At 44.9% G+C, this 23,054-nt stretch overlaps 1 protein-coding gene across 3 annotated transcripts in view; it reads right to left on the reverse strand.

The window, feature by feature from the left end:
- Nucleotides 1-23,054, reverse strand: part of cfap99 (cilia and flagella associated protein 99) — a 97,849-nt gene that overhangs the window by 9,143 nt on the left and 65,652 nt on the right. For all 3 annotated transcript variants that reach the window (XM_073047949.1, XM_073047948.1, XM_073047950.1), the window contains 4 exons: nt 14,218-14,306; nt 9,063-9,267; nt 8,301-8,442; nt 7,143-7,294 (listed from right to left, as the gene is read on the reverse strand). In XM_073047949.1, coding sequence (XP_072904050.1) covers nt 7,143-7,294; nt 8,301-8,442; nt 9,063-9,267; nt 14,218-14,306 — 588 coding nt within the window. The remainder of the gene's footprint in view (nt 1-7,142; nt 7,295-8,300; nt 8,443-9,062; nt 9,268-14,217; nt 14,307-23,054) is intronic.

Below are 23,054 nucleotides of genomic sequence, written 5' to 3' on the forward strand. Positions count from 1 at the left end.
ACCCAGATATTCTCTACTTTGGAGAATTTGGAGAAGGAAGCCTGGGAATCAGAGTGGGAGTGCGGCGGGAGCCATTTTGATTTTTTCTTCTTCTCATCGGAGTTAAGAGAGGCGGGACTGCGCAGGCATGTGACGTCGGGCAGTGAAGCGCGGAAGATTTAAAAGGAACACAGCCTTATACAGTGGGTAGCGGAGTGAGCTGGGAACAGAGTGTGGGCTTAAGGGCTTGGGCTCAACGGGCTTAGGCGGAAACGGGCGAGGTAAGGTAGGTTTAGGTTTCAGTTTTTCCTGTTATTTGAGGAAAGGGGGAAGTAAGAGCTTGAGGGCAGCTTGTTGTTCCCAGTGTCAGACGTGGGAGGTCCTGGAGTCTCCTAGCCTCCCGAACGTCCACATCTGTGCCAGGTGCGTCGAGCTGCAGCTCGTAAGGGACCGTGTTAGGGAACTGGAGCTGCAGCTTGATGACCTTCGTCTGGTCAGGGAGAGTGAGGAGTTGAGTTACAGGCAGGTGGTCACACCAGGGCCACGGGAAGCAGACAGGTGGGTCATGGTTAGGAGGGGGAAGGGGAAGAGTCAGATACTAGAGAGTACCCCAGTGGCTGTACCCCTTGACAATGAGTTCTCCTGTTTGAGTACTGTTGGGGGACAGCCTACCTAGGGGAAGCAACAGCGGCTGTGCCTCCAGCACAGAGTCCAGCCCTGTGACTCAGAAGGGTAGGGAAAGGAAGAGGAAGGCAGTAGTGATAGGTGACTCGATAGGGGTCAGATAGGCGATTCTGTGGACGCAGTCAGGAGACCCGGATGGTAGTTTGCCTCCCTGGTGCCAGGGTCCGGGGTGTTTATGATCGCGTCCACGATATCCTGTAGTAGGAGGGTGTGGAGCCAGAGATCGTGGTACATATAGGTATCAATGACATAGGTAGGAAAAGGGAAGAGGTCCTGAAAGGAGAATATAGGGAGTTACGGAAATTGAGTTAGGGAGAAGGGAGTTGAGAAGAAGGACCGCAAAGGTAGTAATCTTGGGATTACTGCCTGTGCCACGTGACAGTAAGAGTAGGAATGGAATGAGGTGGAGGATAAATGCGTGGCTGAAGGATTGGAGCAGGGGGCAGGGATTCAAGTTTATGGATCATTGGGACCTCTTTTGGGGCAGATGTGACCTGTACAAAAAAGACGGGTTGCACTTGAATCCTAGGGGGACCAATATCCTGGCGGGGAGTTTTGCGAAGGCGACTGGGGAGACTTTAAACTAGAATGGTTGGGGGGTGGGAATCAATTTGAAGAGACTAGGGGAGAGGAGTTTAGTTCAAAAATAGAGAAAGCTAGTAGACCGTGTGTGAGGGAGGATAGGCAGGTGATAGAGAAGGGGAACGCTCAGATCAAAGATGTAAGGGAGAAGAAAGAAAAAGATAATAAAGTTGTTTGCACAGTGAGGGATAAACAGAGAGTAAGAGGTGGAGAGTTTATTAAATGCATCTATTTTAATGCTAGGAACATTGTAAGAAAGGTGGATGAGCTTAGAGCATGGATTGATACCTGGAAATACGATGTTGTAGCTATTAGTGAAATATGGTTGCAGGAGGGGTGTGATTGGCAACTAAATATTCCTGGATTTTGTTGCTTCAGGTGTGATAGAATCGGAGGGGCAAGAGGGGGAGGTGTTGCATTGCTTGTCAGAGAAAATATTACAGCGGTGCTTTGGCAGGATAGATTAGAGGGCTCGTCTAGGGAGACTATTTGGGTGTAATTGAGGAATGGGAAAGGTGTAGTAACACTTATAGGGGTGTATTATAGACCACCTAATGGGGAGCGAGAATTGGAGGAGCGAATTTGTAAGGAGGTAGCAGATATTTGTAGTAAGCACAGGGTTGTGATTGTGGGAGATTTTAATTTTCCACACATAGACTGGGAAGCCCATTCTGTAAAAGGGCTGGATGGTTTGGAGTTTGTAAAATGTGTGCAGGATAGTTTTTTGCAGCAATACATAGAGGTACCAACTAGAGAAGGGGCAGTGTTGGATCTCCTGTTAGGGAATGAGATAGGTCAGGTGACGGAGGTATGTATTGGGGAGCACTTCGGGTCCAGTGATCACAATATAATTATGGAGAAGGATAGGACTGGACCCAGGGTTTAGATTTTTGATTGGAGAAAGGCTAACTTTGAGGAGATGCGAAAAGATTTAGAAGGAGTGGATTGGGACAATTTGTTTTTTGGGAAGGATGTAATAGAGAAATGGAGATCATTTAAAGGTGAAATTTTGAGGGTACCGAATCTTTATGTTCCTGTTAGGTTGAAAGGAAAGGTTAAAAGTTTGAAAGAGCCATAGTATTCAAGAGATATTAGAAACTTGGTTCGGAGAAAGAGAAAGATCTACAATAAATATAGGCAGCATGGAGTAAATGAGGTGCTCGAGGAATATAAAGAATGTAAGAAGAATCTTAAGAAAGAAATTAGAAAAGCTAAAAGAAGATACGAGGTTGCTTTGGCAAGTAAGGTAAAAATAAATCCAAAGGGTTTCTACAGTTATATTAATAGCAAAAGGATAGTGAGGGATAAAATTGGTCCCTTAGAGAATCAGAGTGAACAGCTATGTGTGGAGCCAAAAGAGATGGGGGAGATTTTGAACAATTTCTTTTCTTCGGTATTCACTAAGGAGAAGGAAATTGAATTGTGTAAGGTAAGGGAAACAAGTAGGGTTGTTATGGAAACTATGATGATTAAAGAAGAGGAAGTACTGGCGCTTTTAAAGAATATAAAAGTGGATAAGTCTCTGGGTCCTGACAGGATATTCCCTAGGACCTTGAGGGAAGTTAGTGTAGAAATAGCAGGGGGTCGGACAGAAATATTTCAAATGTCATTAAATACGGGGATGGTGCCGGAGGATTGGTGTATTGCTCATCTGGTTCCATTGTTTAAAAAGGGTTCTAAGAATAAACCTAGCAATTATCGGCCTGTAAGTTTGATGTCAGTGGTGGGTAAATTAATGGAAAGTATTCTTAGAGATGGTATATATAATTATCTGGATAGACAGGGTCTGATTAGGAACAGTCAACATGGATTTGTGCGTGGAAGGTCATGTATGACAAATCATTGAATTTTTTGAAGAGGTTACTAGGAAAGTTGACGAGGGTAAAGCAGTGGATGTTGTCTACATGGACTTCAGTAAGGCCTTTGACAAAGGTTCCGTACAGGAGGGAACAGAGGAGATTTACTAGAATGTTACCTAGTTTCAGCAACTAAGTTACAGAGAAAGTTTGAACAAGTTAGATCTTTATTCTTTGGAGCGTACAAGGTTGAGGGGGGACTTGATAGAGGTATTTAAAATTATGAGGGGGATAGATCGAGTTGACGTGGATAGGCTTTTTCCATTGAGAGTAAGGGAGATTCAAACAAGAGGACATGAGTTGAAAGTTAAGGGGCAAAAGTTTAGGGGTAACATGAGGGGGAACTTTGAGCTGTGTGGAACGAGCTTCGGGTAGAAGTGGTAGAGGCAGGTTTGGTATTGTCATTAAAAAAAAAATTGGATAGGTATACGGACAGGAAAGGAATGGAGGGTTATGGGCTGAGTGCAGGTAGGTGAGACTAGGTGAGAGTAAGTGTTCAGCATGAACTAGAAGGGCCGAGATGGCCTGTTTCTGTGCTGTAATTACTATATGGTTATATGGTTACTCCTCTGCCTCCCATCAGGCAGAAGATACAAAAGTTTGAAAGGACAGACTAAAAGGCTCAAGGGCAGTTTTTTTTTGTTTTTCACACCATTCTCTGTAAAAACTAGAGACTGTTGTGTGAGAAAATCCCAGGAGATCAGCAGTTTCTGAGATACTCAAACTGTCCCCCCACCCCCCCGACACCAACAATCAATCCATGGTTAAAGTCATTTAGATCACATTTCTTCCCCATTCTGATGTCTGGTCTGAACAACAACTGAACCTCTTGACCATACCTACATACTTTAATGCATGGAGTTACTGCCACATGAGTATGATATGTGTATTAACCAGCAGATATGCAGGTGTACCTAATAAAGTGGCCACATAGTATACCTTGATGTTCTTCTGTTTTGAAATAATCTGTATGGATAGCATGCCAAACTAAGTTTTTCACTGTACTTTTGTACATGTTACAATAACAGATGTAGCAAGTACCAATTATTGTACATGACTGAGGGAGTGATTTTTTAAAAATGAAATCTCATCTGTTTTATGGGAACATAAATGATCCCATAGCATTATTTCTAGAGGGTTATTTATTCATTGGACTATTTAAATTTTTTTATTGCAACTCATAGTAATTTTTGTGTATTGCACTGCACTGCTGCTAAAAACAACACATTTCACAACGTGTGTCAGGGATATTAAACCTGATTCAGAGAGGATTCTCCCCTGAGTTAAGGCTGGTATTTAACCTCCAACTAAAACATACAACCTTGTCATTTATCTCATTTGTGTTGTAAGGTGGTGAACAAATTCCTTGACAACATAATTGCCATGGTAATGGGTGACACAGTTAGCGCGACACTGTTGCATCTCAGGGCATTCCAGAGTTCAGAGTTCAATTCCAGTGCCGTTCTGTATGTCCTCCCTGTGGAATGTGTGGGTTTTCCTCTGGATGCTCTGGTTTCCTCCCACAGTCCAAAGATGTACCGGATACATTAACTGGTCAATGAAAATTGTCCTGTGCAACACACACAAAATGCTGGAGGAACTCAGTGGGCCAGGCAGCATTTATGGAAAAGAGTAAACAGTTGATGTTTCAGGCCAAGTCACTTCACCAGTCCTCCAGCATCTTGTGCGCGTTGCTTGGATCTCCAGCGTCTGCAGATTTTCTTTTAAATTGTCCCGTGCTCAGTCCAGGATTAATCAGGTTTGTCAAGAGTTGCTGGTGTGGTGTTACTTGAAGGGTCGGAAGGGTCAACTGCATGCTGGATCACTAAATTAGTAAATAATCACAGCAAATTAGACTTTAAATATGAATGGGTGTCCCGAAGAAATGATAGATGCTTTCTCCTTGTGAAAATATAATTCAGTGCTCCTAATCAGCACTATTCTGTCGATTTTGCGTGGGTGCATGGCCGCACAGTAACTGAAAGACTCCCACGCACATAGCCTTTGTTGCTGTGCAACTGGAATTTTCTTTTATATAATGTTAATATAATTTTGAAATAATGCTAACATAATTTTGAAATCTATGTTCATATAATTGCGAAATACCCTGTGTTTAAATACGTGTTCATGAATATAATCGATAAATTTTCTAAATAATAAACGTATCGCAGCGTTTACTTTGAAACATTTTAGAGCTTCAGCATGCTTACGTTGTCTGTGTTTCAAGTTATCACACTGTTACAAATTGTAACAATAAATACATAATGGAAGTCGGTATCTCATGTTACAGACCCGTTTATTGTTTATTAAGTGTCGCGCTGTTTTCAGGCTGTGTCAATTTTTCCTGCTAAGAGGAATGGTAGGTCCACACAGCTGTAAACAAAGTTAGAGGGAATGTTGCCGCTTTAGTTAGACTCAAGCAACATAAAAATAATTATTGAGACGTTCCAACAATAAAACCACTGTTGGACTTTGTCACAGCTCAGGGTATTGATTAGAGTCCGTCACGTAACACAGCTGATGTACATAGAGTTTACTTTAACAGCTCTAGGGACATGTTCAGCACAGCTTTGTGGGCCAAAGGGCCTGTATCGTGCTGTAGGTTTTCTATGTTTCTAACTGTATTATATTGAATTTATTAAAAAAATAGGTAATGTAGAATGCATTTGAAGCTTCATTGTATATAGTAAATAGATCAAAGTCACAACTACACAGAGCACTGTTGCAGGAAAGCAGCATCCATCACCAATGACCTCCAACATCCAGACCATGCCCTCTTCTCACTGCTGCCACAGGAGCCTCTGGGCCCATGCCACCAGGTTCAGGAACAGTTATTACCCCTCAACCATCAAGCTCCTGAATCAGAAGGGATAACTTCACTCACCACAACACTGAACTGTTCTCTCAATTCACTTTCAAGGACTCTACAACTCACATTCTCAGTATTATTATTTATTATTTATGTATTTATTTATTTGCACATTGGTTGTTTGTCAGGGTTTATCAGTGAGCAGTTTTTCTTTGCATTTCTTTGATGTCTACAAGAAAATGTATCTCAGGGTTGTATAAGGTGATGTATATGTACTTTGATAATAAATTTAATTTGACTTCTAATCTTTGATATGTACAGGTACTTGGAAGTACAGGTGCAATGAAAAACTTACTATCAGCAACATCACAGGCACATAACATCATATAAGCAGCATTCACAAAAAATTATTCACAATTTTCACAAGAAAGAACCCAATGAGAACAAAATAAAACAAAGGCCATTTTAGTGCTATTTGCTCATAGTGTTGCTGAACTGCTAACTGAATGTAGGATGAATGTCAATACTCATGTCAAAAACACAAGAAATTCTGCAGATGCTGGAAATCTTGAGCAACGCACAGAAAATGTTGGAAGAGCTCAGCAGGTCGGGCAGCATCGATGGATGGGAATAAGCAGTTGGCAGTTTGGGCTCAGACCCATCATCAAGACTGGAAAGGAAAGGGGAAGAAGCCAAAAGAAGTACAAGTTGGTGGGTGATAGGTGAGACCAGATGAAGGGGAAGGTGGGTGGGTGGGGGAGAGGGGAGGATGTTATAAACTGAAAGGGGATAGGTGAAAGGACTGAAAAAGGAATCTGATAGGAGGGGACAGTAGAACACCAAGTTTCATCTATCACCTGCCAGCTTGTACTTCCTCCCCCACCCCCCCACATTCTTACTCTGACTTCTGCCCACTTCCTTTGCAGTCCTAATGAAGGGTTTGGGGGCCAACAAGTCAACTGTTTATTCCCCTGGTCATGCATTTCACTGAATGTTATAATGTTTTGATGTGCATATGGGAAATAAAGCTAGTTTTTTTAAAGATGGTTCCTCTGGAGTGTTCGCCTGCCCTTTTTCCAAAGATATGTCAGTACCTGGGCACTCACAGTCCGAGGATGTTCTGGGGGCAGCCCACAAATGTGTCCACACTTCTGGTGCCCGCAACTATTGATGTTTTATTCATATTATAGCACAATATGATCCCATTACAGCTTTTCCCACATTCCACTTACTCTGGATAAATCTAGGAAGTTATGCTTCATTGTCATCGCTGCCTGCCTCGCACGGATTTCACGGATCTGCTGTGTCTTTTTCCTAATCTCTTCGTCAGACTCCTCCATGACCTGCTGAAGTATTTCTGCCATTTCCTTATTCATTTCCTTAGCTGAATAAAAGAATATTATCAGATGTGAGTACTTACCAATTATTTATTAACACCAGTGTCTGTTTGTCTCAGCTCAAATGCTATTTGTATAAGTGCCTTACTGGCATAGAAACATTGGGCAGGATAGGACTTTACTCTAGTAGGAGACTGAAGGTGACTTTACAGGGTGTATAAAATTGTGAGAGGTGTAGGTGGGGTAAATGCACACAATCTTTATCCAAGGGAAAGAAAAACAAAGTCAGTGGTTCAAAGGTTATTGTCTCCTTATGATGAAGTGTATTGACCTGTCATATTGATTCTTTTGCAACACTCACACACAAATTGCTGGAGGACAGAGTCTCGGCCCGAAACGTTGACTGCTTATTCCTCTCCATAGATGCTGCCTGACCTGCTGAGTTCCTCCAGCTTTTTGTGTGTGTACTTGAGATTTCTAGCATCTGCAGAGTCTCTTGTGGTATTGAATCTGTTTCTCACTCAACACGATTAATATGTGGCCTGACAGTTCCATGTAGTACTTGCAGAGGGCCATATTACCAGAGATGTCATTCTTCAGATGAACCTATTCCTGCGATTCAGGTGGACCTCAACAATCAAACAGTGAATCAGTTTTCCAGGAACCCCAGTCTTCTCTGTCATGTGAAATCTGGCCATTCGTCCAACTCAACACCCACAAAATGCTGGAGGAACTCAGCAGGTCAGGCAGCATCTACGGAAGGGAATAAATAGTCAACGTTTCAGGTCAAGACCCTTCATCAGGACATTCCAACTGCTGTCTAACAGCATTGAAACACTGAAGGGACAGTGAGAAAAGGAAAAGGATATGTAGAAAGTTTGAGAGGGGTTTTAGGAAGAGGTTCATGTGGGTGATGGACCAGCTGTATGTACCAACCAACTTCTGTGTTATAATCTCAGTAACTGCATGTAACGAATTTACAGTTCAGAACACAGTAAGGATTTGAGATGTGACAGGGAGGTGACTAATGTGAATTTTACTTATTGCACGTACCTATTTTCCTTTTGCTTTCCTGAATTTTCCTTTTTTGTTCCTTTGTGGCTTGGTGGCCTTTTATCACCTGCTCCACCTTCGCTTTCATCTCCTTCTTTCCTTGGAGTTGCATTTCCTTGTACCTCTGCATCAACTCTGTTGCCTGAAACAGAGGATTTCACCTGGCAATGGGTCTCAAATTCTTTATTTGTCATGTTCAAATCAAAACACACAGTGAAATGTGTCTGATGAAGGGTCTTGGCCCGAAACGTTGACCGATTATACCTCTTCCCACCCTGCCAAATGTAAAAATGCTATTCCTTATTCCCAGTTCCTCCGTCTCCGCCGCATCTGCTCTCAGGATGAGGCTTTCCGTTCCAGGACATCTCAAATGTCCTCTTTCTTTAAGAATCGTGGTTTCCCTTCTGCCATCATCAATGATGCCCTCACCCGCATCTCCTCCATTTCCTGCACTTCGGCCCTCACCCCATCCTCCCGTCACCACAACAGGGATCGTCTTCCCCTTGTCCTCACCTACCACCCCACCAGCCTCCGGATCCAGCATATTATCCGCAACTTCTGCCACCTTCAACAGGACCCCACCACTAAGCACGTTTAATACACAGTTCAGTAGATTTTCACAGAGCAGGGTAATTGAGGATTATGGGGAAAGGGCAGGTAGGTGAAGCTGAGACCATGGCCAGATCAGCCACGGTCTTACTGAACAGGCTCAGATGACCGAGTCCTGCTCCTACCGTATTTCTTAGGTTCTTATATTAGTACCTCCTCTTTCTGCTGAGCCGCTTGCTGTTGTTTCTTCTCAATTCTCGCTTCACGTGCCAGTATTAGCTCTTCGAAGAAGATCTTCTCTTGAAGCCGACGACGTTCTTTATCCGCCAGCTGTTGTTCCATTCGTTCCTCGTTCTTCTGCTTCTGATATTCCTCAAACTTGGCAGGATCGTAACCCCCTTCCAGTATCTGGTCAATTCTGGTATGGACACAAAGAAGCACTGGTTAATATTCTGTTGGAATTGGAATGAGAATCAGGCTTAAGATCATCAACGACACCGGGAAATTTATTGTTTTACAGCAGCAGTTCAATGTGAGATATTAAAATTACTTCAAGTTACATGAATAAATGGTGCAAAGGAGGGTGGGAGGTGACTTGATAGAGGTGTACAGGATGATCAGAGGCATAGATTGAGCAGACAGACAGAGACTTTCTCCCAGGGTGGAAATGACTATTACGAGGGGGCATAATTCTGAGGTGAATTATGGAAAGTATAGGGGGGTGTTAGAGGTATGTTTTTTTTATACAGAGAGTGATGGGGGTAAGGAATGCCCTACCGGGGTGGTGGGAGAGGCAAATACATTAGGCACATTTAAGAGACTCTAAGATGGGCACATAGGTGAAAGAAAAATGGAGGGCTGTGAAAAAGGGAAGGGTTGGTTAGACTGATCTTTGACAAGGTTCAAAGGTTGATGCAATATCATGGGCTGAAGGGCTTGTCTGTGCTTGTGCTCTATGTTTTATGTTTGTTTTACTTATCATGTGTACATTGAAAACAGAGGTAAATAGTGAGACAGCATTCAAGGGTTCATGCGCCATTCAAAAATCTGATGATGGAAGGGAAAAAGCTTCTCCTAAAACACTGAGTGTGAGAGGCAGTGCCTGAAGAAGGAGCCATATATCACTCAGGACCTTAACCGTCCAGAACATGGCCTTTTCTCATTACTGCCCTGGGAGAGGAGGTACAGGAGCCTGTTGACTGACAAACAATGTTTCATGAACAGGTTCTTCAGAACATGAAGATGTTCACTCTTCCAAGGAACAGAGGCCCTCACCCAGGACTGAACATCTGACTTTCTCGGATAGTTGGGAGCAAGGTGGGGAATATGTTTGCTTGTGTCTGGAGTCAAGGTTCAAAGTATGTTTATCATCAAAGTACATACATGAAACCATATGCTACCTTGAGATTCATTTTCTCACAGGCATTTATAACAAAAATAAAGTCATAAAGTAGAATCTCCAAAAGACCACACATAAACAAACTCTGACCAACAACCTGTGTGCAAAAGAAGACACAAAGTGTGCAAATATAAAAAAAACTGAGAATATGAGTTGTAGTGAGTTGAGAGTGTGGTGAGTGAGGCTATCAACTCTGGAGTCGGGCTATCTAGACCTTCCTTCTCTGCAGATCTTCCAGCGTCTCACACAATTGTCCCAATGGGAACAGCTACGTTCTTTGGGAAGTCTTGTTTGAAGTGCTGGTGGCAGCTGAGGTGCAGTTAACATGAGCCAAGGAAAGTTAGAACCTTGACTGAGAAGCCTATTACTCATCACATTCACTGACAAAGTCTGGACCTTCCCCATTTACAACTCAACAGCTTTAGGTGAATAAAGTTGATAAGGTAGTGTAACGGTTAGCATAATGCAATTACGATGCCAGCAACCTGGGTTCAATTCTGCCGCTGTCTGATAGGAGTTTGTACATTCTCCCAAGTGTTCCGGTTTCCTCCCACGTTCCAAAGATGTACAAGCTAGGGTTATTAAGTTGTGGACATGCTACGTTAATGCTGATGTATGGCAACACATACATGGGACTGTATTGGTCATTCATGCAAATGATGTGTTTCACTGTATGTTTCAATGTTCGGACGTCCAAGAAACAAATAAAAAACACAGAACAGCATTGTACAAGTCCTTTGCCCCAAAATGTTCTGCCAGCCCTTTAACCTCCTTTAAGATCAATCTAACCCTTTCCTCCCACTTAACCCTCCATTATCTTTTCATCCATGTACCTTTCTAAGATATTTTTAAAGTATCTGCCTCTATCACCACCCCTGGGAGGGCATTCCATGCAACTACCACCCACTGTATAGAACACTTACCTCATCATGGCAGTACGGGAGACTATGGATCCGGAATGGGAATGGGAATGGGAAACAGAATTAAAATGGGTGGCCACTAGGAAATCCTGTCTGTTGCAGCAGACAGAGCAATGGTGCTCGATGAAGCAGTCTCCCCAACTTACGTCACCATTCACCAGTGTAGAAAAGGCCACACTGGATACAATAGATGACCCTGACAGATTTGCAGGTGAAGTGTCACCTCACCTTTAAGGGTTATTTGGGGGCCTGAATGGTAGTGAGGGAGGAGGTGTAGTACTTGTCCCGCCAGCAAGACGAGTGGACAAGGGAGTGATGGAGAGAGCGATGCCTGCGGAAAGCTGAGAATGGTGGGGAGGGGGAGGGAAATACGTGTTTAATGGTAGGATCCCCTTGTAGATGGTGAAAATCCTTTCATCTCTCACTGCTGCAATTGGAGGTTCCCACCGGCTTCAAAAGGGCGGCAATCACACCAGTGCCCAAGAAGGGCAGGGTGAGCTGCCTCAATGACTGTCGCCCAGTGGCACTAACACCTACGGTGATGAGGTGCTTTGAGGGGCTGGTCATGGCCAGAATCAACTCCTGCCTCAGCAACGACTCCATACCTTCCTCTGAAACTGGATCCTTCATTTTCTCACCAATCCCCAGTCAATGTGGAGTGGAAATACCATCTCCTCGTTGACAATCCACACAGGCTCACCTCAAGGATGTGTGCGTAGCCCACTGATCTATTCTCTCTACACCCACGACTGTGTGGCTAGGCACAAGTCAAACACCATCTAAAATTTGCTGACAACACAACTATTGTTGACAGAATTTCAGATGATGATGAGGAGGTGTACAGGAGTGTGATGATCAGCTGGTTGAGTGGTGTCACAGCAACAAATTTGCACTCAAACTCAGTAAGACCAAGGAATTGATTGTGATCTTCAGGAAGGGGAAGTCGAGGGAACACACACCAGTCCTCATCGAGAGATCAACAGTGGAAAGGGAGAGCAGTTTCAAGTTCCTGGACGTCAACATCTCTGAAGATCTATCCTGGGCCCAACATATTGATGCAATTACAGAGAAAGAACAACAGTGGCTACATTTCATTAGGATTTTAAGGAGACGTATGTTACCAAAGACACTCACAACTTTCTACAGATGTACTGTGGAAAGCATTCTGATTGGCTGCATCGCTGTATGGTACAGACTGGCCATTGCACAGGATTGGAAAAAAAGGTGCAGAAAATTTTAGATTCATGAGCACTAGCCTTCCCAGCATTAAGCCCTCTTCTTATCGCTACAATAAAGGAAGTGGTACAGGAGCCTGAAGACACAGTTGGAAATGCAGGAGATCCAGGTGAGGGTAGCATTAAAGGATTTCTCAGTCCTTTGCAGCTCTTTATCTGAGGGATGGTGTAGGTGATACAGGGGTCTGGTCTATGATTTCTCTTCAGTGGGGTCGCCTGAGATTAAACATGTTATTGAAAACTCTGAGCAACTTCTAAAGGTGTACAATAGAAAGTATTTTGACTGGTTGTGTCACAGCCTGGTATGCAGCCTATAGGGCATTGGAACACAAAAGGCTGCAGACTGTGAATGCACCTCTTCCCACCGTGAGCAACATCTACAAGAAATAATGTCTCAGGAACGTGAGAACCATCATCAGGGACCCCTCCCATCCAGGTCCTCTTCTCAATGCTGCCGTTAGGCAGGAGGTACAGGAGCCTGAAGACCCACACCTCAAGGTTCAACAGCTTCTTCCCCACAAACATCAGGTTCTGAAAGTGACACTTCCCCGACACTACCCCACTTCTTTCCCTCTCTTAACTTCCACTACTGACACTATGTTTATTATGTTATGCAAATTATGGATAATGTATGTTAATTTATTATTATGTTTTCCATGTTATTATTATTATTATTATTATTATTTCCATATTTTCCATATTAGCAAAAATAGCAACAGGCTATTTTCATGGTGCATATGTTTTTTCCTCAGTACTGCAAAGCTATGACCAATTTGCACCAAAATATTCAGAAGTTCATTTCCTAATTGTGTTCTTTCTTATATAAATTTTACATAATTGTATAATATGTTTTTCTTGAAAACGTTGCTTATCGGATGCTCCTGTGCCTGCGGTGGCTGCCCTAAGTTATTCACTGCACCTGTGCGCACAATGTACAGTGCTGGTGCGTATGACAATAAAACTGATTTGAGTTCTTCAGCTGGATAATATTGATATTCCTGACTTAGTATTGTGAGTGTCACTGGTGCTTCCAGTCAGATGCACTTAATATTGGACCTCAGGGTTCTTATCTGTCTGGTAGAAACAGGATATTATAAAATCCAATTTATAAATCAGTGAGAATACAGGTCCATAATTCCTTGAAAGTGGCGTCACAGATAGACAGGGTCATAAAGAGAGCTTTGGACACACTGGTCTTCATAAATCAGATTACTGAAATGCGATGTTATGTTGAAGTTGTGTAATATGTTGCTGAGGCCAAATTTTCAGTATTGAGTGCAGTTCTGGTCACTTTTACCTACAGGAAAGATATCAATAAAATTGAAAAATTATGGAGAAAATTTAAAAGAATGTTCCTGGGACTTGTGGACCTGAGTTATAGTGAAAAGTTGAATAGATTATAACTTTATTCCCTGGAGTGTAGGAGAAAGAGGGGAGATTTGGTAGAGGTATAAAAGATTATGAGCGGACAGATTGGGTAAATGCGAGCAGGTGTTTTTTTTCACTGAGATTGAGTGAAACTAGAACTGGAGGTTATGGATTACAGGTGAAAGTTGAAATATTTAAGGGGAACCTGAAGGAGAGCTCCTTCATTCAGGGCTGACATGAGTGTGGAACTAGCAGCCAGTGGAAGTGCTGGATGTGGATTCGATTGCAACATTCAGGAGAAGTTTGTATAAGTACATGGATGGGAGGGGGACGGAGGGCCATGGTCCAGGTACAGGTCAAATGAACGAGTCAAATTAACAGTTTGACGTGGGCCGAGGGACCTGTTTCTGCTCTGTGACTTTATAAGAACAACAAAGGCACCCTACCTTTGGACCTCTTCTTTCACTTTCTGTTGGTAAAGGACATTTTCTCTCAGGATGGCAGCTGTGTTCATTTTTATTGGAATATTTTCAGTCTGTTTAACAAAAGAAAATGTAAACACTGTTCACTGTTTTCCCTTTCACGTTATTAATCCACTTGTGATTTAATAATTGTGCATCATGGCTGTAATAATCCGAACTGATAACCATCTAGTTTCACGAAAGGGGAAAAAGTGGTCAAGTTAATAGCAATTTGTAGGAACAGACACAAAATGCTGGAGGAACTCAGCAAGTGGTCCTGATGAAGCCCAGAGCCTATTCCTCTCTGTAGATGCTGCAGAGTAACCTGCTGAGTTCCTCCAGCACGTTATTCTGCATTTCCAGCATCTTGTGTTTATAAAGGCAATTTTTGCTTTTGAACTTGGAACTTTGTGCTCAGTTCTGGATGCCTCACTATAGGAAGGGTGTGGAAACTTTAGAGAGGGTGCAGGGGAGAAGTAACAGGATGCTGCCTGGATTAGAGAGCACGTCTTATCAGAATAGGATGTACGAGCTAGGGATTTTCTTTTTGGAGCAAAGGAGCATGAGAGGTGACTTGATAGAGATGTACAAGATGCTAAAAGGCATTGACAGAGATTTTCTCGCTGGGCAGAAATAGCTATTACAAAGGAGCTTAATTTTAAGGTGAATGGAGGAAAGTATAGAGGGATGTCAGAGATTGTTTTTTAACCAGGCAGTGGTGGATGCATGAAACATGTCTCTGGATGTCATGGTGGAGGCGGATACAGGAGGGACATTTTAGGTACGCACATGGATGAAAGAACAACGGAGAGCTGTGTAGCAAGGATGGGTTAGGTTGCTCTTAGATTAAATTGGAGGATCAGCACAACATTCTGGGTCAAGGGGCCAATACTGTACTATTCTATATACAATGTTAATATTACACAATACATAGGACCTTCATCAAACCAAACTGGATACAAGACCATTCAGAGATATTCGGAGCAATGGTGAAGAACCTGGTTAGAAGTGACAGAAGAATGAAGGGATGGAAAGGTGAAGGTCGAGGCATGGACATATCCTCAGAAAAGGGGTAGGCATCATTCCCTTCCCTGCTCTGCTCGATTCTGCCTCCTACCCAAGATCCACAACCCTGACTGTGTAGGTGGGCCCATCGCTCTGGCTTTCTGCCAAATTCCCCCTTCTTTTCCAGCCCTGAGGAAGGGCCACGGCTCGAAATGTTGACTATTTATTCATTTCCACAGCTGCTGCCTGACCTGCACAGATCTGCCCACATTTTGCATGTGTTGCTTTTAAAAGATTAGCTTGATCTGTCACATATACATCAGAACAAAGTGTGAAATGCATTGTTTGTGTCAATAACCCACACAGTCCGGGGAGGTTTTGGGGGGCTGCCTGGCCACAGGAGTTGCCACACTTCTGGTGCCAACATACCAACCCTAACCAGTATGGCATGCCTTTGGAATGAACGGAGGAAACTGGACCATCCGGAGAAAATCTACACAGTTAGAGAAGGATGCACCGACAGCAGCAGGAATTGAACCCTGATTGCTGGTGCTGTAAAGATGTGCACGAGGCGCTACATTATCCCGCCACCTTGCAATGGTCATTTCCAGGGTTTATGATCAGCCACTTTTTCCACTTCTGGGCATGAACCAATGAGGTCCCTATTCCCTTTCCCCGCACCAGGTACTCAAAGATCAGAAGTGTGGGGCTGAAATGCAATCAGATTGTGAGGAGCACCCCTTCAAGTTCTCAAGGAGGAGCTGCAACCTTGTATGTTCTGTATTCACGTAAAACATACACTCGTCCAGCTCCACGTGGTGTGGAATGGTGTGGAGCATGTTTCTAAGGAATGGCTCAAGTTCAGGGGCAGGATCCCAAGGAGAATTCCAGGGTCTGGGTCCTCCCTGTGGAATGCTTGAGTTTCCTCCAGGTGTTCTGATTTCCTCCCACAGTCCAAAGGCATGCTGGTTGGTAGGTTAATTGGTCATTGTAAATTGGCCTGTGATTCGGCTTGGGTGATATCGGGGGTTGCTGGCGATGAGGCTCAAAGGGCCAGAAGGGCCTGTTCCATGTTGTATCTCAATAAATAAATAAGTGAACGAAACATTGTGGGCCGAAGGGCCTGTATGGTGCAGCTTCCTCTCTGAAGCTTCCGCACCCTTCCTATAACGAGGCGACCAATTCCTGGGAGCAGATAAAGGCCTGGAGTTGGAGAATGTCATGAGATTGGCTTTTCCTTTTCCACTGTTAATGATCCCTTTCTTTCTTTGGAACTAAGTACAGAGCTACCTGCTGCCTGGGGTCTGTCAACATTTGGAAGGCACGCAGGTGCCAAAAACACATTCCTTATAAGGAGTGAGAACAGCTGCTGAAGGTTTGATACCCACTCTGCGCACCTTTCACTGTTTCTCAGTGAGAATTAGAACATTATGACACAAAGAAGGAAGTGTGAAAGATATACAATTCTGCTGCAAAGCTGAGAAAGCTATTTAACTCACATTATTTATTTATTTTTAGTTTAGTGATACAGCAACGTACAGGTCATTCTGGCCCAACTTATAGTTTAACTTTCCTGTGCTAATTTTTATATACTCACCTACTGACTATACATGTGATTATTCAGTAAATTTTCTTGTAAATATAGGATAGCTAATTCTGTATTTTCTAGAATCTTCTCTATTTTTCTGCAGCAGGTGTCACAGGCGGTGGAGCCCGGGCTCGAGAAAATATTGAAGTGGTGAGGCCCGGGTCTGAGAGCGTAGAAGGACCCGAGGTTTGGATGATTTAAGCACTGGGTGTGGTGAACTACATATACCTGTCTGGACACGCCCCCCCGCTGACTGCTCCTGTGGCTCCTCCCACGGACCCCGGTATAAAGGCGATTGGAGACACAGCCCCGGCCTCAGTCTCCAGGATGTAGTGTGGTGGTCGGTAGCGGGGTATAAGACGAAGTCCCACAAAACTGAGGATTCCTGACAGTGAGTGGTGGGAGGGGCCCGTTATATGCCATAGTCACACTTTTCAGGTGGCTCTGAAGTCGAGCCCCAATAGCACAGGCGCACACAGTTGAGGCATGACCAGTAGCGCAAAGTCCCGATATTCTGTGCCCTGCACCACCAATGTCGCTACACAACCCACCCGGATGTCTGTGGAATACAACCCAGACTCTGAAATCCGCTTATCACCAGCTCCCCATCCGCCCAGAGGACAGCCCCTACACCGCCTTCAAGGCGGGCGGCAGGCTCTATCACTTCCTGCGTGTCCCCTTCGGTGTCACAAATGGTGTCTCTGTCTTCCAGAGGGAAATGGACCGGATGGTGGACCAGTGCCAACTGAAGGCCACATTTCCCTATCTGGATAACATCACCATCTGTGGTCACGACTGGCCGGATCACAACGCCAACCTCCAACGATTTTTCCAAGTGGCCAAAGCCCTGAACCTTACTTATAACAGGGACAAGTGTGTGTTCGGAACCACCCGACTCGCTATCCTTGGGTATGTCGTGGAGAACGGGGTCATTGGCCCGGATCCCGACCGTGTGCGCCCCCTGTTAGAACTCCTTCTTCCCACCACTCTCAAGGCACTCCGGCGGTGCCTGGGTTTTTTTTCCTATTACGCCCAATGGGTCCCCCATTACGCAGACAAGGCCCGCCCCCTGGTCAAGTCTACCACTTTTCCCCTCTCAGCCGAGGCCCGTGCAGCCTTCAGCTGCATTAAAGGGGACATTGCCAAAGCAACGATGCATGTGGTGGACGAGACCATTCCCTTCCAAGTGGAGAGTGATGCCTCCAACTTCACACTGGCTGCTACCCTCAATTAGGCAGGCAGGCCAGTAGCATTCTTCTCTCGTACCCTTCAAGGCCCCGAAATTCGGCACTCCGCGGTGGAGAAAGAAGCCCGGGCCATAGTGGAAGCTATTAGGCACTGGAGGCACTATCTCACTGGCAAAAGGTTCACCTTGCTGACCAACCAGCGCTCAATTGCGTTCATGTTCAGCAACCAACAGCGGGGCAAAATCAAAAATGATAAAATTTTGCGGTGGAGAATAGAACTCTCCACCTACAACTATGATATCCTGTACCGGCCTGGAAGGCTCAATGAGCCCCCTAATGCCCTATCCCGGGGAGCATGTGCTAGCGCACAGCTCGACCAACTATACGCCCTCCATGCAGATCTTTGCCACCTGGGGGTCACCCGATTTTACCATTTCGTGAAAGCCCGGAACCTGCCTTACTCCCTTGAGGACATCAGGACGATGACCAGGGACTGCCAAGTCTGCGCTGAGTGCAAACCGCACTTCTACCGTCCTGAAAAGGCGCAACTTATCAAGGCCACCCGCCCCTTTGAGCGACTGAATGTCGACTTTAAGGGCCCCCTTCCCTCCACCGACCGCAATGTCTACTTTCTCAACATTATCGACGAGTACTCATGGTTCCCCTTTGCCATCCCCTGCCCTGACACCACTGCCACGTCCGTCATAAAAGCCCTGCGCCAGCTCTTCACACTGTTTGGATATTCCTGCTATATCCACAGTGATAGAGGGTCCTCCTTTATGAGTGACGAGCTGCGCCAGTACCTGCTGGCTAGGGGCATTGCTACTAGTAGGACCACGAGCTATAATCCCCGGGGAAATGAACAGGTGGAGAGGGAGAATGCCACAGTGTGGAAGGCCACACTTTTAGCCCTTAAGTCAAAAGGGTTGCCGGTCTCTCGATGGCAGGAGGTCCTCCCCGAGGCACTCCACTCTATCCACTCCCTGTTATGTACGTCCACCAATGCCACCCCTCATGAGCGCCTATTTTCTTTTCCCAGGAAGTCTGCCACTGGGACCACCCTCCCGGCTTGGCTGACATCCCCAGGGCCAGTGCTGCTCCGGAAACATGCGAGGAGCAATAAATACTCCCCGCTGGTCGAGAAGGTTCACCTACTACATGCGAACCCCCAGAATGCCTATGTGGTCTTACCTGATGGGCGGGAGGACACGGTCTCCGTCCGCGACCTGGCGCCCACAAGAGCAGCAGACCACTACCCCGAACACTCCACGGTAACTATGAACCCTGTACCCGAGGTGGCACTGAGCACACCAAGCCCTACACAGACTCCTCACGACACTCCTATACCGGGCGTCTCTCACACGCATATACCAGGCGCCTCGCACATGCATGAGGGATCACTGACACCTCCAGTCAGGCCGGAATCAGCACAACCACCGTCTCCGGTGCAATCACCACCGGCACCTGTGCAATCACCACCACCGGCATCTGTGCAATCACAGCCGGTGCTACGTAGATCGCAGCAACAGATTCGACCACCTGATAGACTTAACCTGTAAATATACTTGTAAGAAACTTCACCCCATGGGGACTCTCTTTTAAAACAAAGGGGGGGTGAATGTGGTGAACTACATTTACCTGTCTGGACATGCCCCCCCACCGCTGACTGCTCCTGTGGCTCCTCCCACTGACCGTGGCTCCTCCCATGGACCCTGGTATAAAGGCGATTGGAGACACAGCCCTGCCCTCAGTCTCCAGGATGTAGTGTGGTGGTGAATTGCAGCTTGTTCTTTCTTCCAGCCAATAAAAGCCTATATCTCGCCTCACGTCTCCGCGAGTTATTGATGGTGCATCACTGGGCGAGATTGAAAAGGTCAGGGAAAGAGGCAAGGGACAAGTTGGTTCTGATCACTGCTCTGTGAGGTTTACTCATCTCTGTGCTGAACTGAGGCTGCGGCCTGCAACAAATGGGTTCTTGGATCGGCTACTGTAATGACTGGCTTCGTGGCTGTGGACTCACTTTCGTGAATTTCAGTTGTTTCCACGGTTTGTTTGTTTCTGCATATTGGGTCTTTGCTGGTCCTTTTATTTAAAAAAGGGTTCAAATGGGTTTCTTTGTTTTGAGGGGAAAAATCTCAAGTTCGTATATAGTATGCATACTTTGATAATATATGTACCCTGAACTGGGAACCACCTGAATCGGGTTATTTTATAGGTTAATCATTATCACTGGAATATTGCTATCTCCAGTATGAGTGTGAAACGACCAACGACAATGGCTTCTTTTATTTGTCTCTTTTTCTCTGTTCGTTCTTGTAACACTTAATGAAACAGCTATAACCACCACATTGTAGGCTTCATTTGAGTTCTGAAGAACCTCCGATCGATATCACCAGTTCCAACAGCCTGTTCCTGTACTGTACTGTTTACCCACTGTACCCTCCAGCTTTGGACTCTCCCACACTGGGATAAAGGCTCTGACCATCCGCCTTATTCATGCCGCTCACTATTTTGATACGGTCACCCCTGAGCCTTCTAAAGCAGGAAGCTGAGATGCAACAGTCCCAGCCTATCCAACCTCAAACCCTCCCAAGCTGTTAACATTCTTGTGAATGTTTTCTGCACTGTTTCCATCTGGACTTCAATTCATCCCCGCCAGCCACCATCTCTAGGAGAATCATTGCCACAGTTCCCTGAAAACACACCTTCTGTTCAAAAGTAATTTCACCCTTGAATGCCTGATCCTAATTTTAAAATATTCACACATTATAGATTCCCAAGCTAATAAAATAGCTTCTGTGCACCTACAACATGGAACATTGCAGCACAGGACAAACCCTTTCTCCCACCCTGTTGTGCCACTTTTAACCTACTCTCAGATCAATCTAACCCTTCCCTCCTACACAGCCCTCATGTTTCTATCATCCACGTGCTTATCTCTTAAATGTCCCTAATGTACAACCACCACTTTTGGCAGGGCGTTCCACACACTCACCACGCTCTGTGTAAAAAACATAATTCTGACATTTCACCCCTCTCCCCAACACATACTTCCTCCAATTACATTAAAAGCCATTTCTGCCCTGGGAAAAAGTCGCTGGCCATTCACTCGACCTATGCCTCCTCTCAGCTTCTACACCTCTTAGAGAATGTTGCTTGTGAGATATTGTAATTGCTTCAAATCATTGCTAGGAGAACACAGTTCTCTACAGTCCAGAGAGTGTTTGCTCAAGAACCTGTCTTGGTGATTTCATAGACACAAGAGACTACAGTTGCTGGAATCTAGAGCAACACACAAACGATGGAGCAACTCAGCAACTTCCTATTACAAGTCATCCTGTATTAGTAAAAATGTGGTTAGACTGAAAAGAGTGTATTAAAGATTTACAAGGAGGTTGCCAGGACTTGAGAGCCTGAGTTATAGGCCTGTATTGCTTGGAACACAGGAAACTGAGCAGCAACCTTATTGAAATGTTTAAAATTCATTGTATTAGTAAAGATGTAGTTAAAAGGCATTGATAAGATAGACGGTAACAGTCTTTTTCCTAGGGCAGGGAGTCCAAAACTAGGGTGCAGAGGTTTAGGATGAGAGGGTGAAGATTTACAAGAGACTTTTTCATGCAGAGGGTGGTGAGTATATGGAAAGATCTGCCAAAGGAAGTGGCTAAGGCAGGTACAATAGTATCATTTAAGAAGCACTGGGATAGGTTCCTGGAGGGGCAGCATGGGGAGATATGGGCTGAATGGAGACGAGCTGGTTTGGCGTGGCAGTTGGTGTGGAGAGGATGCTCTGTGGAACTTCATCTGAGTCTCAACCTGAGACATTGCCTGGCAATCAGGTACTGCCTGACACAATGAGTTCTGTGGGCATGCTGTGTAGGAGCTGGAGGCGAGACAATCCTCGCTGTCCAGCACAATTCTCACCGACTTGATTTGAAAGCCAGCTTTCACTCTATGTGTCGATGTACATAGCTAATCTCACCTTAAATCCGTTTTGCTTGCACTGGACCAGTGGAGAAAGCATCCTGTTAAACCGACAGTTAAAAAGCCTGCCTTAAATTTCAGAGCCCACTTGGCACACTGCTGATATGTGGAGTGTAGTTTCCACTTGAATTCATAGGCAGCACAAAACCTGATTTGCTCACCAAAAGGTGCAAACAGCTTTCCCAGCACAGTTAACACGCTCAGCCAGAGGGTAATTGCTGTCATAAAGCAGTCATTTGGGGTGCTGCTGTTTGGTATTTCCCTTGCTTGTGTTAACTCCCAAAATGTAAAACATTCTATTATATCAGTGGCCATTTTATTAGGTACACTGATAAATATCTGATCAGCCAATCATGTGGCAGTAACTCCATGCATTAAGGCATGCAGACATGGACAAGTGGTTCAGTTGTTGGTTAGACCAAACATCAGAACAGAAATGTGAATTTGACCGTGGAATGATCGCTGGTGTCAGACAGCGTGCTTTGACCATCTCAGAAGCTGATGATCTCCAGGGATTTTACAATTTCTAGAATTACAAATTCTCTAGAATTTACAGGAAACGGAACAGAAATAGTGAGGTATTGTTAATGGGTTGATAATCAGAGGGCACAGATGCAAGGTAAATCAGAATGGGCTTGATGTGTGATAAGTCTATGATAATGACAGGCAAAGATAAGAGAGAGAGAGAGACACACACACACACACACACACACACACACACACACACACACACACACACACACACAGAGGAGGGGAGAGGGAGAATAGCTCTGTTTTTTTACAAGGTTGAGTTGCTAGCTTGGTGCTCAACTCGGAGAGCGTGCACGGAAGCCGGCTGGATTCGAACTCGGGACCTTTCGCCCCAAAGTCCAGCGCTGATGCCACTACGCCACCAGCCGGCATGGGAAACAATGAACCAGAGGGCAAAGGTTTCATTCAGGTAAGAGGGGAAAGATTTGGTAAGAATTCGAGGAGCAACATTTTTTGTACCACAGATGGTGGTATAAGTTTCTGGAGATGTACAGTGTAGAACATTCTGACTGGTTTCATCACAGTCT

Source organism: Hemitrygon akajei, chromosome 6, assembly GCF_048418815.1.
Source record: "Hemitrygon akajei chromosome 6, sHemAka1.3, whole genome shotgun sequence".
In the NCBI taxonomy this organism is placed as follows: domain Eukaryota; kingdom Metazoa; phylum Chordata; class Chondrichthyes; order Myliobatiformes; family Dasyatidae; genus Hemitrygon; species Hemitrygon akajei.